Source organism: Heterocephalus glaber, unplaced genomic scaffold (genome assembly GCF_053883595.1).
Source record: "Heterocephalus glaber isolate CG9 unplaced genomic scaffold, H.glaber_assembly_v1.0 deba00001608, whole genome shotgun sequence".
NCBI classification, from domain to species: domain Eukaryota; kingdom Metazoa; phylum Chordata; class Mammalia; order Rodentia; family Bathyergidae; genus Heterocephalus; species Heterocephalus glaber.
Genome location: NW_028258379.1, coordinates 2,232,935 through 2,251,343, shown reverse-complemented (window position 1 = coordinate 2,251,343; position 18,409 = coordinate 2,232,935). Strand labels below are relative to the sequence as shown.

The 18,409-nt window shown below is 41.7% G+C and overlaps 1 protein-coding gene across 2 annotated transcripts in view; it reads right to left on the bottom strand.

Moving 5' to 3' along the window:
• Prkch (protein kinase C eta) overlaps positions 1-17,982 on the bottom strand; it is a 209,799-nt gene extending 191,817 nt beyond the window's left edge. The window contains exon 1 of one of the 2 annotated variants that reach the window (XM_021247846.2): positions 17,296-17,982. In XM_021247846.2, the coding sequence (XP_021103505.1) occupies positions 17,296-17,658 (363 nt within the window). In that variant the 5' untranslated portion in view covers positions 17,659-17,982. The remainder of the gene's footprint in view (positions 1-17,295) is intronic. The other variant, XM_004837435.3, reaches the window with a different exon arrangement.
• Positions 17,983-18,409: the final 427 nt, after the last annotated feature.

Sequence of the window (18,409 nt, the reverse complement as noted above, 5' to 3'; positions counted from 1 at the left end):
AAGCTGGCCCTTCTGGACGTGCCAGAAACAGAGTGAGGGCTGCCAAAGGGGCAGGCAGTTCACACCTGTGGGCTCCTGCCTTTCAGAACCACTAAACAACTGGGGGCCAGGAGGGAAACACGTTCTCTTGGATTATAACCCTGACTCTAGCCTGAGACCTTACAAAGGAGCCCAAGTAGAAGAATAAGAAAGTAAGGGGTCCTGCCAAACACTAAAGAGAAAGCTGCAGTGGTGAGGCTTCATTATCTTCTTTTCCAATACTCTCAAACATTTTCTTCCTTTTGCCAGAAGCTCCATTCAAGCAGAGCTGCACTATGTAATTTGCCTTCAAAATGATAATGGAAATAATACTGATGGTAAGAGTCATTTCGTATCTTGACAGGAATGATTTTTCAGAATCATTATTTTTGTTTTAAAACAAAACTATGTATATGCAAGTTCTACAGGACCCAATCCCAAGCAAAAGGGATCAATAATGATCCATGAGACATTTTAGACAGAGGGTAAAATGACACTGGGGTGCTAATGAAGGAACTTCAGGGGTCTCTCATTTTTCTATAATAAGGTGTCTCAAGAAAAATGAGTTTAAATGGCAAATATCACTTCAAGGTCACAGTCATACCTCTATCTAGGTCACAGCCCTTAATGGTGTCCTGTTCTTAGGAAAAGCAGGCTGTCGTTAATACATTCCTGACATCCGGTGCACTAGATGATGCTTTAATCTCTCAGTTTGTCCTGTTTTGAAATCCATCTCTTAACACCCAAATTAAACTTAACATTTTACTCATGAAACCTGGGATTCATGCACCATCTACACTTGCTTAAATAATCAAGGAAATAAAAATCACTCTGCCAGGTACTACCCCAAAAACAGACATGTGGATCAATGGAACAGAATAGAAGACACAGAAACAATCCCAGGCACATTCAGCTACCTGATCTTTGACAAGGGGACCAAAAACATGTGATGGAAGAAAGTCTCTTTAGTGAATGCTTCTGAGAGAACACGCAGAAAATTGAATCTAGACCCGTATCTCTGACCACGTACTAAACTAAAATCAAAATGGATCAGGGCCAGGGATTTAGCTCAGTGGTTTCGCTGCCTGCTGCACAAGGGTAAGGACCCCAGTTCGATCCCTGGTACCAAAAAATAAATTTAAAAAATAGAAAAATAAAAATGGATCAAAGACCTAAATATTAATACAGAAACACTAAACCTGCTGGAAGACAAAATAGGTAAAATTCTTGAAAACATAGACATAGGCAAGGACTTTCTGAACAGAAGCCCAATTGACAAGAAATAACATCAAGAATCAACAATTGGGATTATATCAAATTAAAAAGCTTCTACACAGCAAAATAAACAACCAATAGAGTAAAAAGACAAACTGCAGAATGGAAAAAAAAATTGCCAGCTACTCCTCAGACAGAAGACTAATATCTAGAATACATAAAGAACTCAAAAAAACAATCAAACCCCCAAAGTAAAAGACTCAATCAAAAACGGACAACTGTGGGCTGGGGATTTAGCTCAGTGACACTGCACCTGCCTTGCAAGCACAAAGTCCTGAGTTCGATCCCCAGTACAAAGAAAAAAAATAGACAACTGAAATGAAAGACACTTGTCAGAAGAAACACAAATGGCCAATAAATACATGAAAAAATGTTCAACATTGCCAGCCATTAGAAAAATGCAAATTAAAACAACCATCTTATTCCAGAAAGAATGGCCATCATCAAGAAATCAAACAATAACAAATGCTGCTGGGGAATGGGAACCTTTCTACATTTTGGTGAGAATGTAAACTAGTACAACCACTACGGAAATCACTAGGGGATTCCTCAAAAAACTAAAACCAGAAATCCATTCAACCCAGCTAGTTCCCTTCTAGGTATCATCCCCAGAGTTAAAGGTATCATATTACAGGGATATATTCATATCCATGTTTTTAGCAGCACAATTCATTTAACAGCTAAATCTTGGAAGCAGCCTATATGCCCATCAACAATGAATGAATAAAGAAAATGTGGTATTTTTATACAATGGAGTATTATTCTGCTATAAAAAAGGATAACTTTGAGTCATTTGTAGGAAAATGGATGCACCTTAAAATAATGTTAAGTGAGACACATAAGTTTCAATATTGCACAGTTTCTCTTATATGAGATGCCCAAAGTATAAATACATTAAACAAAATAAAAGATAGACAGTAGGAAACAGGGAGACAGATCTTCTGCAAACGTGAAGAGGACTAAGAGATGGAAGGGGAGAGGGGTGGTGGAGAAGGGAAGGGGATGTAACAAGAATTAGGATTATTATGTATAGGTACCAACTCCCCAAGAAGAGTAGAATCATTATGTACTACAAACATGTATTAAAAAAATTTTTTTAAATCACTGCCATGTTCATTCTTTCTGAACTAGTCCTAAGGCTTCTCTGAAATTCATACATACCTCAGAAAAATGTACTAATGTCTATATCTGAAATGTGAATTTCAAAGGGAAAATCTGTTGGCAAAAGGGATACAGGTGACAGTTTTTGAATCCTGATTCAGACTCCAGGGATAAGAACAATGAGGAATTTCTTTCCTCTACAAATGCTTCCTGAACTCCACCACTGCAGGGCACTTTGCCAGGTACACGGTGGGGGCTGAGGGTCCCCACATTCACACAGAGAGCAGCACTTTGGGGCCGAAACCTGGGTGTCAGCGGCCAAAGTGAAAGCAAACACCCACACGTTCTCAGTCACCCCCAGACATCTGCAACAGCAGCTCCCCAGCAAATAAATACAACCGCAACCCAGGGACAGGATGTGCATGAGAAGGTGAAGAGACCCAGCAGGGAGTCTCAGAAACAATATATTCTCCCCACAGCCACAGAGCTAGCAAAGACTTCAGAACGTGCAAAACCAAGGCTGTGCGAAACATCAAATGCAAACCCTTCTGTACCTTGCTATAGAGCAAATGAAGCTTTTCTTCTGAAAAATTCAATATACATAGATCAGAAACCTCTAATTTAAAATCAACGGTGTAACACTGAGTACCCAAAACAAGTGTCCAGTCAACAGACAAAGGAGTCCAGCTAGGGGAAAAAAAAAGCATTTCACATTTTGTGCAAACCAAATCACAATGGCTAGTGCCCTTATTTCATCCATAAATCCACATCAAATGATGTACTTTTAAAAAATTGGACTTTTCCTCCTTGAAAGCAGGAGTGAACAATTCACACCCAACGATTAGATGTTCAAACTTAAGAGAAACATCTTTTAATGTCAACTGAAAGAAGCTGTTTATAATCATCCTTTGACTGCAGCAATAAAAGTGCCCACTTCAGCTTTTCAAAGGGCTGTTTCAGTCCTTTGTGACTAAATATTACAACTTTAATTCTTTCTGGTTTCTTGGTTTGCACTAACAGAAAGTTAATGCTCTATTAGAACCCTCTATCTGTCTAACACTGAAAGAGCAAACCAACAGATTCCATTTCAAGCTCTTCTGTCTACTAACTTTGGCCAACATGGTAGCTATATAGTAATTCCAGTGTAATTTTCCCACATTTCTTGCAAGATCTCTCAGAGTGGCCATGTGTGCAGAAATTACCCCCACACCCCTGTAATTCTAGGATAAGGAAGAACCCGGAAGTATCTTGTTGATTTGTATTCCAGACCCTTAAGAGCAAAACACAGTAAGAAAGCTGTATCCAAAAATCTCTTCTCACTCTTAAATTCTATATGAATAATGTCTTACTGTTTTCAAAGTTAATTTCAGAAAAGGGCGGGGTCCACGACTTCATATTTAGGTGTTGAAGGCAAGGTGATGGTGGTGATGGTGACACTGATGATAATTTTTCTGTGCTGACATGTGTCATGTACTATGCTAGACAGTTTACTTAAGTCCTTGCCGTATTTGCCCATAGCCCTGTGAGGCAGCACGTTAAAAACCAAGGCTTGCAGGGATTACATGGTCCCTATTAGTAAGAAGCAGATGTAATAGCTGAACCTCAATCTGGCTAGCATCCAACCATCACACTATGATCCACTAATAATTATAGTAGTTGTCCAGTGAATATTCCTCAAAGCCTATATTTGTACATTACTAGCCCATAATTGAGGATTCTGCATCCTAATTGATGTAATTCAGGCAAATGCTCATGTGTCTTTTTACATTAAATGGATACCAAATAAATGTGGAAACAAAAGTCAGAAATATTCAGGGAGATGGAAAATTAGGCACTGTCTAAAATTATTCAAAATTATGGAGGCAAAATTATGAGGAGTTAATCCACAAAATTATCAACAAAGTAAAAGAACATTCAGAAGCAAGCAAGAACCAATTGCATTGAGCTATTCTCAATGACTGATATTTTATTTTCTTTAGGATCACTGTCCCTATGTTTATCCATGCCCAACCATAAATTCACAGTTGGTAAAAAGTACAAACACTTAGGGCCCTGTCAACTGCATCACTGCAATACAATTATTTTATTCCTCTAAATTATGAGGATTTTCCCTTAATACTTACGAGTCCGTAGAAATTAAATCTTTCAGAAATTCAAAACTCTAAAATAAACTTTCAGTCTTTGTTTTCTTTCTCCACCCTCTTTTTAAAACCCTTTTATTTTTATTAGTATGTTTACAATACACGGTAATTACATTCCTCTTGCGGAATTGGTATATACACCTATTTCCCTTGGTCATTTTTACTTCTCTTTCCTCCTCTCCATTCTCTCTTTGGAAATCAGGGGCTAAAGTGGGTAGAGGTAAGCAGAGGCCTCTATGATGTCACTTGAGGGGCATCAACCGAACTATATCCTCTCCTGGGAAACTTTCTCCTTGCCACCCTAAAGTGGTGACATGGAAAATTCAAACTTGTGGGTGTCTTTTCTTGGAAAACAGTATGGTTCTTTTCAAAAGGCTCATCCCAACAGAGCAGTTTCCTTGGGAGATTAAAAGCAACCAAAGCTACCATTTTTGAGGGCCTGTATTGTACAGTACATATTCAACATAGGAAATCTAATCTACCAAGCCTCTGAGGTAGCTACCTAGCATGAGCACCCTTTTCCTCCTCATGAGCGACAAAGGGACCAAAGGGACGAGCTCACTGTTTACACTTCTGGGAGGCAGCAGATCTGGGCCCTGCCCAAGCCGCCTGCCTACACTCTTGCCACGCCCCTCCTTACGTACTCCACATGCCAAGCTTCTTCCCCATGGAGCAAGCTCTTCCCTCTGCCTGGCGTGCCCTTTCTCTGATATTCACAGGGCTCTGTGCCTCTTGGCACTCAGCTCTCAGCCAAATGCCACCCTCTCCGTACATTCTTCTCTGACCATCCTAGGCGAAGCAGTCACCTTGTCACACTAGACCATCTTCCCTGTTTTAATTCCCCACTTAGCACCTGTGCACCATGTGTCATTTTCTTAATCACGTGCTTGCTTATTATTGACCTCTCCATTTGAAGACAGCAGCTCTCTGAGGGCAGTGAACCCCATTCACGTGTTCTCTAGCCTACAGGAACTCCCAGAACAGCTGGGCACACAGTAGGTTCTCAATAAATATCTATAAATGATTGGATGGCCTTCCTGATGCCACCACTATTTACTAAAGAAGAGTCAGGGAAGAATCCAGGCTGAAGTCCAGAGAGCTGGATTCTACTTTACCTCTAACTAGCTCGGATGCTCCTCCATTCAGCTCAATGGCCACCACCATCAGATTTTTTCCAACATGCTGGCCAGGTGATCTAGAATGCAACAGAAGCAAGGATGCTTGCTGGGCCAGAGGGACCCAGGCCAGAGGAGAACCGGGTTCGATCTCATCATTTTGTCTTGAACTATATTAACACAGCAGTGCACCACGATGCTTGTTCACAGGTCAGAGAAGCCCAACCTTATTTTACAGGGGAAAAGTTTATATTAACAAAGACACAAAGTCAAGGTCACTCAAACTGTTCTAGTTTTTCTTAACTTTTTATCTAAACCTCAAATAACCCCTTCCAAAATAGAAGCTCTTGAAAATACTTAAATAACACAACCAAACAGGTCCTAAACTGGGTCATCATCTAGCATATTTCACCAGGAGCCAGAACAAAGTCAGAATGTATTTTGTAAAGCACAGCTTTTTCCTTGAAATGCATAGGTTCTCTTTCCTTACTAGTTAACTATGTCCATAATTAACTGAAGAATAAATGTCCTCAAATACAGAGAAAAATATTAGAACCATGTTCTGGGAGTCAGGAATTCATAAAAGCTTCGTTTTTCACACCTTTCTGTTGGGGTTTCTTTACCTGAAGCCCTGAGTCCATAGTTGGGCTGCAGAGGACCACTAATCTGGTGACATTGTTCCAAAAATAGGGTCAAAATACATATGTGTATTTTTCTAGAAACAGGGTCCATAGCTTTCATCATCAATAAAAGAGTCCAGGGCTCAGACACAGCTTTTGGAAGGCATGTTTGACTTGCAATCTGTTCTAAACTCTTCCATACCATAATGAAAGAAAGAAATATACAACCAAGAGCCCCACTACTGGTGAATAAACACATGCATCCTGTGTAGGAAATGATGCTAACAACACGTATGATTTTGGAGTGCTCTTCCAAAAAATAATTTCTGAGCCCAGAACCAAACTGAGTATAAGCTGATCCATTTCCAGGAGACAAGAGGAACCAAAATGTCCAGTGTCTAACAGATCCATCACTGGAACCACAAGACTCTGACTCTGGAAGGGACCACAATGCTCAGGCAGCCCAGCCCTCTGACATCACAAGAGAGAAAAACCAAAGCTCAGAGTGAGGTCAGAGGCCACAGCCCCATATTTAAATGCTACAAGAGAGTCAGAGACAGTACTGCACAAATGCAACGGATAAATATGACTTACAAATAAAATGCAGTTTTGTGGTTTTGGTTTAGGTTCATGGAGAACAGGGCCTAGGTCTCAAATTAGGTATGCCAGGGTAGATATGGAACATGTTCACACTGGGCCCAAATGATTTATTTTATTAGAGCAATTACGAGGGGCTCATGCTGATCATGGTTTTGTCTTCGGGCAAATTTCTTCATTTCTTACCACAAACACAAACGAAGCACCTGTAGTAACCTATTAAGCATTTCTCTCCCTGTGAGGTCAAAGCTGTGCAAATGCAAAACAAAATCAAAGAAACTTTGAAGAAGGCAGCTTATAATAAAAGCTCTGCCGGTGAGTCTCCGATTAAGTGGTCTCCCCACTGCAAGTCTTATGTGTTTTGGCAACCACTGCTTTAACTTACTGCTATACAGAAGTACACTAACATAATAATCTTGACGAAGCTCTCTGGATAATCCCAGAATTCTCAACAAAAATTTCCTGTTTCATAAAATTCTTCAGCACAGCATTTAAACACTATGATAGCCAATGCCCTTGGGTTCATGCCTCCATCTAATTAAAAAGTCTGTCTTACAAGTGATTTATAGTATTTGTCATCACCTAACGTGGATATATAGACTGGTGGCTACAGACACTTTGGGATTACAAAGCTTTAATTACCATGCTAGTGAAAATGGCTTCTAGCAAAAGCTTAAACAATGGGATTCTCAGTGTCTCTCTGACAGGAGGGAACAAGGACATAACTCACACTCATCCCACAGAAGAAGTGCCTTAGCATAAATTAAGAAATACAACTGCATGACTTGGAATGAGGACCCTTCATATTTCCTTAAGGCTGACTTTAAGCCCAGGAAATAATACCAACATTACCATCCATGCTGGTTAAGTCACTTAGACACAAGCTAAATCCTTTCCAAGCCTGAGCAATTTAGCCTTGAACCAATTAATTCTTAGGAGCCACTAGCTTTGATAAGATACAATTCATTTTGACTGCTTTAACCAAACCAATTACCCCAAAAGGGAAGAAATGATAGAACTGCTTAATACCTGGGGGCAGTGGCATTAGTGATGCGAGAATCCTCAGATATTCTAGCGCAGTCTCCTATAACATAAACCAGAAAGCTGAGCCTGATGAGAAGCTTGCCTATGATCCCAGCTGATAGGTGACAGAGTCACACACCTTCATTCCACTGCCCTGACTTCCATGTAGCACACCACCCAGACAGTGCTAGAAGTTATATACTAAAATATAGATTCTTTTAAATGGGATCATTAACACAATACTAACTTGCAGTAAAAGTTAACTCTCCATATATTTACTAGAAAGCCAGGTCTCTCTGAAATTATAAGATATATAAAATATGATATACGACACATATAAAATATGTATATCTATATATATATAGTGTGTATGTGTAAACAAATTAATATATATCTAAATAATTCTAAGTGTATCTGCATTTTATAGCTATATATTAAATATGTGCCTGTCACACTTCCTGTGACCAAAGGCAACAGTAATGCTTGGGCTCTGGTTCCATATTCCGAAAACAAAAGCTTGGGTGATAGTATTACACACTCAAAAACCTCCCAGGACTATCAGGGAGGTCCAGAGGGTTGGTTCATACTGGGGAGTGGTGGGGTCTACAGCATACTGGAGCACCAGAGGGCCAATGCCTTCAGTTTCAATGTGAAAAACATCTGTGTCAAATGAATACCCCTGAAGCTGCTTGTGGGCCTAAGTGCTATTGGGCTTTTTGCTGTGGCGGTTCTGGGCTAGATGATCCTTCTATTTGGCATCTATGATACTTTCATGATCCATATGAAACCTAAAGTACATGACGGTATAAATAGGTATTGCTGCTTTCTGCCTCTGGGAATCAAAAGTACTTACAGGTTACCTGTTCTGTTCACCTGCACTAAAACTCAGTTCCCTCCCAAACCTTCCAAAGACGGAAACATTTCTGTGGATCAGAGACATTTACCTTTCAAAAGAACATCTGTGATGTTTTTCTGGAGAATATCATCAGGTCAGAAGTTTCTTTTCTTCTTTGGGGGGAAAGACTTTTCACAGTCATTTCAGGAAAGCAGGCTGGGGCTATGCGGTCCTTAAAACTCAGCTGTCTTCCCTGCAGGAAGATGTTCCTCCCTGCTTCAAACCAGTTGCTTGCCAACATCTGAGTACTTATTTCCATTCTGTAATTTCCTGGCTGCTTCTGTTTGTTTTCTAGCTCCAATCTACCACCCCCTTGGAACTACCAAAGCTACAACAGAATGGGTCAGGTCTGTCTTGTCCACTTGATTATCCTGGATGGAGGAAATGTCTGGTCCCCAGCACCTACTCAATGATGGAAGAATATTCACATAGGGTCTGGCATTTCTGCTAGAATATGTATCGTCTGTTATGGACTAGCTACTGCAAGAGCAAAGGGGAGAAATCTCAGTCACCCATTACACAGTTCTGTACTCAGAATCCCTCTGACCAGGATCACACACTTGCAGGAGAGGCAGATCCATTCATACACCCACTGCTTTGGGGTGGAGGGCAGGGTCGAAATGCAGACCTCAAGATGCTGAGGGAACACTACAGAGGCCCAAACCCAGATCCAGTATGTCTGAACAAATTTTCTGGCAAATGATGTCTACAACAAGACCTAAAGCACAGGCAGGAAATAGCAAAGTCAAGGGTGGTATCTGAAGAACTGAAAGATGCTCACCGTGACCTGAGCAGAGCGTGGACTCTGCAGAGGTGAAATAGAAGGCTCAAGAGGAAATCAGGACAAGATCGTGGAAAACAAACCATCTGGAAAATCTGGGGTTTTATCTAAGAGCAGCAGGAAGTCACAAAAGAGTTTTAAGTAAAGAAGCGATTATTAGTTTGGGAACTGAGAAAGACCACTGTGGATACAGTGAGTAAAAGGGGACAGGAGTGGTTAGGGACTGTGTCGACTCAGGCCTCATTTTTGTCACACTCTGATAAAATGGAGCTAAGCTGTCAACAGACAAGGGGGCCATGATGATGACCGTCTTATAAAATTTTTTAAATGACTACTGAAAATCCAAACCACCTCTCTTACTCCAAGTAAATGCTACCTCGTAAAAATGTACTGCACTTTACCATCCCCACTAATCACCATCCTAAACGCTTCCTCCATACCAAAACTAAGAGCTGCATAAGATAAAATAATTCACACTCCACCCACCAACCTCACTAGCTCTGCAAGACTGAATTGCAACCCTTAAACGTTTATGTCTTGCTTCTGCCCCAAACTGAACACTGGACTTGAAAATTACAAGTGAAAGAATTTGCCATATATTACAGGCCTAAAAATCATACACTTTTAAAATGAAAAAAAATCAGGGAATTTACCACCCACAGTGTTTTCATCTATTACCACACTCAAGGGGCATAAAAATCTGGCCCAATCTTCCTGTACAAATTGGTCTGTTGCTGACTGATTTAAAATAGGAATGCTGCCATTATGGTTGCCTCCCCCATTATTTTCTTTTATTTCTTTTACAAAGATAAATAAAATATTTAAAGAGACCCCAAAGTATGTATACCTTAATTGCTGCCACATCACATAAGATGTCATTGTTTTGACCAATATCTAGGGCCTACTGTATACTGGATACTGCTTCTAGTGGTGGTCCTGTTCTGCAGGTGTTTAGACTCTACTGGAGGAAGATATGATAAACAAATTGATTAACATAATGATTTCAGAGAGTGATGAGTGTGAACAAGATGACAAGATAATAACCTGGCTAGGAAAATATTCTTGAAGGGGAAAATGCCTAAGTGAAAACCTGCATGATCAAAGCAGCCAGCCCCACTGCAGCAAAATGCATCTTACAATGAAATGGAAGATACTCACTATCCAGCTAATACAGTCCATGTAGACCTCCCTCAAGATTCTGAAACACATTTTCCCGTAAAACACCAGGGATTCTTCAGCCGGTGTTAGACACCCCTTACCAATGGGCTCTGAGAAAAATCAATTGTGAGAATAAATAGCTCCACTATAAAATACGAGAACAAACTCCTATATAGAGAAGAATTCTGGTACCATAAATCCATGCACTTGGGTCCAGGAATTAAGGGAAAGATAACTAATGACTGCCTGGGGGAACACCTAGTTGATGCACCTGACGGGACTACAAAACAGGTATCTTCCTGAGCAAGAGAAGGCAGCCCTCCAGAACCCAGGAACGGAATGTCTTCACGAGGCCTGAACAGGAAAGTGGCCTGGGAGTCCGCCAGGCAGGGCCTTCCTTCCTGAGGGTGCGCCAAGGTCTTTCTATGACGCAGCCTCTCCTCTGTCCCCAGAGCTCAGCACTGAGCATGCCAGTCCCCATTTGGAAAGTCAGCGAATCACCAGCAAACACATGGAAGAAGGAAACAGTGTTTTAACTTAGGCAAAACTTCAGTTTTCAGAAGTCCAAGAAATTATGCAAAATAAACAAGTTCTAAGAAGAAGCAGAAAAAAGCCTGACAGCGACAATTTAGAAAATGGGGCTGTATCCAAAAATCTGAAACTAATTTCATAAATTTGTTTTATTGTGATTTTATACTTTTACACTCCTACTCTAATGAATACTTTCTGCACTAAAGTGGCAATGTGGTTTTCAGAAGTCAAACTTGGCTCAAATCTAATTCTCATTTGCCAGCATTTTATTTAGCATCTTTAGCAAATAAGAATGATATATCTTTATTTTTTTTCTCTACAGCTTTCTTGAGGTATAATTGTCACAGAAGAAAATGCACACTCTTAAAGTGAACTATTTGAAAGCTCTGACATACATGCACAACTGAAACCATCATTATAATCAAAATATATTTTTGTCCCCCAAAATACCCTTGTGCTTCCTTTGTAATCCATCCCTCCCTCACCTCTACTCCTTATTCCTAGACCACTACCGGTGTCCTTCCTGACACTATGGATTTGTTTTTCAGAATTTTGCATAAATGGAATCACACAGTATTCTCTTTTGTGGAGTATAATTACTCAGCAAAATTACTTTGACATTCATCCATGTTGTTGCACACATCAACTATTCAATTCCTTTTTATTGCTGAATAGTATTCCATGGCATGGATATACCACAATTTGTTTAAACATTCAATGATGGTTGTCTTTTGAGTATCCAGTTTGGAGGCTAATCACAAAGCGGTTATGAACATTCATGAACAAGCCTTCAGATAAACAGTTGCATCTCTCTTAGTAAATACTTAAGAGTAAGTAAGTCAAGTACATGTTTAACAGTTAAAGAAATTGCCAAACTGCTTTCCAGCTTGGCTGTACCATCTGACCTTTCTAATGGTTGTGTAGAAGAGTTCCGGTTGCTCCATAACCTTTCCAACGTGATGGGACTTACCAATTTTAGCCTTTCTGGTGGGAACATATTGATACTGTATTTCATTTTGGTCTTCAGCTACATTTCCTTAATGACTAATCATTTGGGACATATTTGCCGATAGTGTCTTTTCAAATATTTGGCCCATTTTTTAATTATTTTTTCACTATGAGTAAGATTTAAGAGTTTGTTTATATACTCATGTTACAAGTCTTTGTCTGATTTGTATGTAGCAAGTATTGATTCTCCAGGTCTTTGGCTTGTGTTTTCATCTCTGTATGTATCCCTTAAAAAGCAATGGTTTTTAATTTTGAGGAAGTTACAATTTTTAATAGCTGGGGCTTTTTGTGCCTTTTTTTTTTTTTTTTTGCTGAACCCAAGGGCACTAAGATTTTCTCCTATATTTTCATATAGAAATTTTACAAATTCTTGTATCTATGTGTAAAAGCCATTTTGAATTAATTTTTGTATGGGGTATGAAGTAAGAGCCAAGGCTTACATTTCTAGCCATCCAGTTGTTCAAATACCGCTTGGTGAAAAAATCAACACTGAGTTGTCTATTTAGTACCTTTGTCAAAAATAAACTGATTGTATCTATTTCTAGATTCTTTTTTATTCCACTGGTCTACATGATTCTCTTTACTTCAACTCTTACCTTGACTATGGTAATATTACAGTAAACTATGAAATCAGGCAGTGTACATCCTCCAACTTGTTCTTTGTTGTTGTTTTTCAAAATTATCCTTAGACCAGTATAGATCCTTTAAATTTCTACATAAATTTTAGAATTACTTTGTCAAAACTTAACAAAGCTTACTGAGGTTTTAATTGTGTTGCGTTAAATCTACTTGATACCTTGGGAAGAACTGAGTTCTTAATAATATTGAATCCTCCTATCCATGAACACAGTATATCTCTCCACTGACTTAGATCTTTATTTCAGCAAGATTTTGTCATTTCCAGTGAAAAAATCTTACAAATTTCTTATCACATTTATCCAACTCTGTATCTCTGATGTTCTTATAAAAGGCATTCTATTCCAGTTTTCAATTGTACCCTGCTAGTATATGACTTTTGTATATGAGCTTGGATCCTACAACACAATTAAACTTATATGTTGGTTCTAGTAGCCCTTTGGTAGGCGCCTTAGAATGTTCTGCAATCATTTGTCTGGATATAAAAGGCAGTTTCACTTCTTCATTTGTAATCTGTGTACATTTACTCTTAAAATTGCTTTAGTGTACTGACCAGGAGCTATGTTTAAAAAGAAAAAAAGAGCACACATCCTTGTCTTGTCTAAAGAATATCATCCACTCTCTTACCACTAAGGTAATAACTATAGGTTTATCAAAACTGCCCATCACCTTAAAAGAAATTCCCTCCAATTTCTAATGTGCTGAGTTAGTATCTGCTCACATGATCATACAGATGTGAAGGAACACTGACTGGTTTATAAATGCTAAATCAACCTGGCAGTCCTAGTTATGAACCCCATTTGACAACAATGCACTATTTGCTACATTGTTGGATTTTATTCACTAAAATTTAAGTATCCCTGCATCTATCTTCATGAAGGGCACTGGTCTGTAGCTGTCTTTTTTGTGATATCCTCATCAGTTTTGGTATAAGGGTACTAGCTTAGGGAATGAGTTGGGGCTTTTCATTCTCTTCTATTTTCTGAAAGAGTTTATACACAGTTGCTAATACTTGTTCCTTAAATGTGTCACAGAAGTCACTAGTAAAGCCACCTGGGACCTTGAGTTTCCAATGTGGAAGGTTTTTAATTACAAATTCCATTATTTTAATAGATATGAATTATTTCAAATTATTTGAGGGATTTTGGGTGGTTGTAGCTTTCAAGGGATTTGTTCATTTCAAATTGTGAAATTTAATGGCATGAAAACGTTAAGAGTATACATCTATTAGCTTTTTAATGTCAGTAGGGCCTCTAGTGATATTGTATCATTCCTAACATTGGTAATTTGTGTCCTGTCTTTGTTGTTTTGTTTTTATATTTGTTTTCTTTGATCATTCTGGCATGAGGTTTATCGATCTTATTTTTCCCCCAAAAGCTAGCTTTTTGTTTTATTGACTTTTCTCTATTATTTTTCTTGTTTTCTACTTCACTGATTTCTGCTATCTTTATAATCCCTTTCATTCTGCTTACTTTGAGACAACTAACTCTTCTACTTTAAAGTAGAAAGCTGGGACTTTGACTTCAGGTCTTTTTTTTTAATTTAAGCATTAATGCTATGAATTTCCATTTGAAGAATTCCTTTAGCTGTATCTCTCCACTTTCCTGGCTTTTATGTAGACTGAATTTAAAAACATACGTGCAGCAAATACAAATTTGAATGTCTACTCCATATCAGGCCCCGTGCTTGATACTTGATATATACTACATAAAATAACCCAACCTTCCTCTTTCAGGCTTAGCAGAGAATATGATAAACTTGTACTAAGATCAACATTAATGCTTATCTTTTTAATACTTAGTAATTTAACCAAGAAAGCATAACAATTTTTTAATTCTAATGATAAAAGTATCTTCTGTTTTACAATAAAACTGCAGTAGTGCCTCATCTCATGATCTTGCAAAAACTAAGTTCTAGGTTTCTGAAAAGTCAGCAATTTGTAGTTCCACTTGCAAAACAAATTCAATGTAGAGTTAATTCAATTACTCACTTGTAACCATCTGAATAAACTGTACATTTCAACTTAATATAGAAAGATAAGTATCCCTATAATCCTAAACTTCAAAGACAACTTTTGATTTATAAGTGATAATTTAAAAAATAAACATCCATATATTTCAAGTTTTTAACAAGACTATTTTATTAACAAAAAGGAAACGAAAAAAGAAACTATATTCTGCTCATCCTTTCTACCTAATCCTGTTTCGAACACCCAGAACCTTAAAAACAAATCTGCCCTGTAATTGAGTAACTGAATATAAATACATGACAAATCATTGATTTCAGTATCATTTAAATGCTGACTTTATCCTATCAAATACTCGTGTCTTCCAAAACACCATTGGGGGGTTATATAATACATCTAAGTAGAAATAGTTTAGACAATTACAGATACAGAACTGTAATTTACATTTAAATCTTTATCCAAGCAGCTCTGTACACTCTCCCAGTCAGCTCACCCACGTTTCCTACACTTGGGCTCTTCCAGGCCTCATCTCCTGCTGTTCTCTGAGCCACAAGGTTTCAACACTACACACTGGGATCACTTGGAGAGCACAGACGTGTAGCCAGAGTGGCCTAGCCAGAGTCTTTAAAAGTGAGGATTTCTGAAAGCCCATAGGTCACTGGTGGGAAACCTATGGCATGCAGGCTGCAGCCGGTTGTTTGTTATCACTGAAAGTAAAAGGTTCTCCATCACTGCCCTAGGTGATTCAAATTTTCAAACCAGTGAGAAGGACAGGCATGGACTCTATCAGAAAGACTTGCCTCTCCTGGTGCTTGGCCAATCTGGACCACCTTACTTCAGGATCTTGTTCCTCTAGAGCTTTGTCCTACCCAACTCCTAATTAGACAGTAATCCAATCAACCCGTTCTGAGACCTATGTTCACTTCTACTTCATGTCCAGAAATTCACAAGATAAAATGTACATCTCTTACTGTATTTAGTCATTTCTTTCTAGTTGGCTTCTAAATTCCACCCAAAAAAATTAGGCCGAAGGGAAATCAATCAATATAATTTGATGAGTAAAGTTAAAAGTCATGACCAGTTTCTTATTTAAAAGAAAAGGGTAGCTCCACAAGTCATCTGTAATTTTACAGTATTCATCTGTAATATTACAGTATGTATCATAGAATTATTAATCCCCATAGTACAAAACAAACATCTAAATGAATCTTCATCATTATCCACTGATTCTACCACTTGTTAATTTCACAGATTTCCAATGGGTTCTTTTTTTTTCCCAATAGGTTAATTCTTTTTATTTTTATTTCTATTAGTACATGTTTGCAGTACATAATTACTTTCACCCTGGGAAATTAGTGCATGTAGATCTTAATTCTTTTTGCGTTCCTTAGATTTCCAGTACTGATTCTCACTCTGGGTTCAAAACCGACTCCTTGCAGAACTTTAATCATTAAACTCCTCGGAGTCTCCAAATCCTGGCGCTCCATTTGCCAAACCAGACCACTTCGTTATAATTATCATTTCATCATCTCAAATGGGGAATAACACCTGCGTCAGTGTGAGGATTAAGAGGCAAGCGCATTTTGGAACTGTGGAGAGTGCTCTAGAAATTCTGATTTATTTACAGCAGAGATTCTGCTTCCTGGGAACTATGGGAAAAGCAGAGGCGAGTGAGAAGTTGCGCGCAGCTACACGTTAATGCACAGGAATGCCCGTAGCTGATGGCAGGGGAGAGAGGTCGACCCCTAAGCTAAGGACCCGCGCCGCCTCTTCTCAGCCCATGCATTACAGAATTCACACATCTCAGACTTCCCGAAAGGAGTTGGTTGCAAACACAGATAAACCTCCTCTCCTTGGAAAGCTGCTACACAATAAAAAATTGCCAACGTGCGAACCCAGGCACTCTGATCCCTGCCAGCGCAGCTTCTGTGCCTCTGGGATGTAATGGATGTGCATGCCGAAACACGTGTGCAATCCGCTGGCTGAACCAACATGTATCCATAAACACTGTGAATAATACTCGCGAGAATGTGTGGCTTTCTCCTGAGGAGCGCTTGAAGCACTTTGCTCAAATCCTGTCACTTTCTCACCAGCCCTTCCCTGCCTTCCCTGAGTATTTACCCATGGGCCCCGAGCTGGGAGTCTAACCCCAAGTCTGGGTGGAGGGAGGTGACCCCCTTGCCCGTTCCTTTAGCCCAGAGCCGCAGTCCCGCAGGGCCCGGGCCGGCCGGCGTCCTGGGGACACCTGCGCCGCACACACTCTCCGCAGTCATCGTGTCACCAGGGCAGCGGCCGCCCGGAAGAGGGCCAAACTCTGGAGGGAATTCCCTGCGCTGCGCTGCGTCGTGGAAGCGGACCCGGGCGAGCTGCGAAGAATGGAAGGGGAGAAGAGGTCGGGTGGACACCGCGGGGCGGGGACACCCTACTCACCCAGCCCTCGAAGGTGTCCGAGGTGCCCGTCGTGCGCAGCAGCTCCTGGAACTGCAGGGTGCAGTTGGCCACGAAGTGGTCATAGCCCAGGGGCGTCTCGTGGAACACGGCCAGCTCCAGGTGGCCGCCGTCTGTGACGTTAGCGCAGAACTCCTCGTTGTACGTGGGTTTGTTGGTCTTCTGCTTGGTGCTCGTCTGGCCCACGCGCACCTGGTCAACGCTCACCGTCAGGTAGGGGTCCAGCAGCTGGTGGCCCTTCTTGAAGAGCGAGTGGCGCAGAGACCAGCGGGTGGGCTGCAGCCCCACGGCCTCGCCGATGCGGACCCTCAGGTAGCCGTTGAACTTCATGGTGCCGGACGACATTCCGGCGCCTTGGCCGGCCGCGCGGGGGACCGGGGCGCCGGGCTCAGGCCAGCCCTCGCGGCAGGCGCGGGCGCGCGGGCAGCTCCGGGGGAAAGCGGCTGCCGAGCGCCCCGCGAGCGGCCATCCTGCCTCCGCCGCGGGCCAGTCCCTCCGCGCCTCCCCGCCTCCCGCACCCCCGCGGTGGAAAGGAGGGGAGCCCCGCGCCGGGCCCCGCCGCGCTCCCCGGGGGCGCGCCCCTTCCTCCTCCAGGCCGGGAAGCGCCTCTCGGCGGAGAGCAGCAGGAGCGACCCGTCCGGCGACTCCCGCCGGCGTCTCTGCGCCGCCTCCCCGCGGCTCCTCCTGCCCCGCCTCCCTCCGCGCGCTCCCGCTCCCCTCGGCGAGCCCCGAACCAGGAAGCGCCGCCGCCGCGGCCGAGCGGGCGGGTGGGAAGCGCGCGTCGCGCCGGCTCCGAGTTCGAAGCGCCGGGCTACGGAGCCCCGGGGCGCCCGCCCCCGCCCCCGCCCCCGCCCCGCCCCCGCGCTCCGGCTCCAGGTCCCCGCGCTCCGGCTCCAGGCTCCCGCGCCCGGTGCGGGCTCCACGGGGCGGTGCGGGCTAGGGGCCGCTGTGGCGCGGGCCAGACGGGAAGGGCGAGCGGCACCTGAGGCGGGCGGGAAGACAGGCCAGAGCGGGTAGGCGGGGGCCGGGGACCCTTCCTCCGCGGTGGCCTGGGTTCCCTGCCCGGCCGTCAGGGAACCCTGGCCGCAAGCGGGCA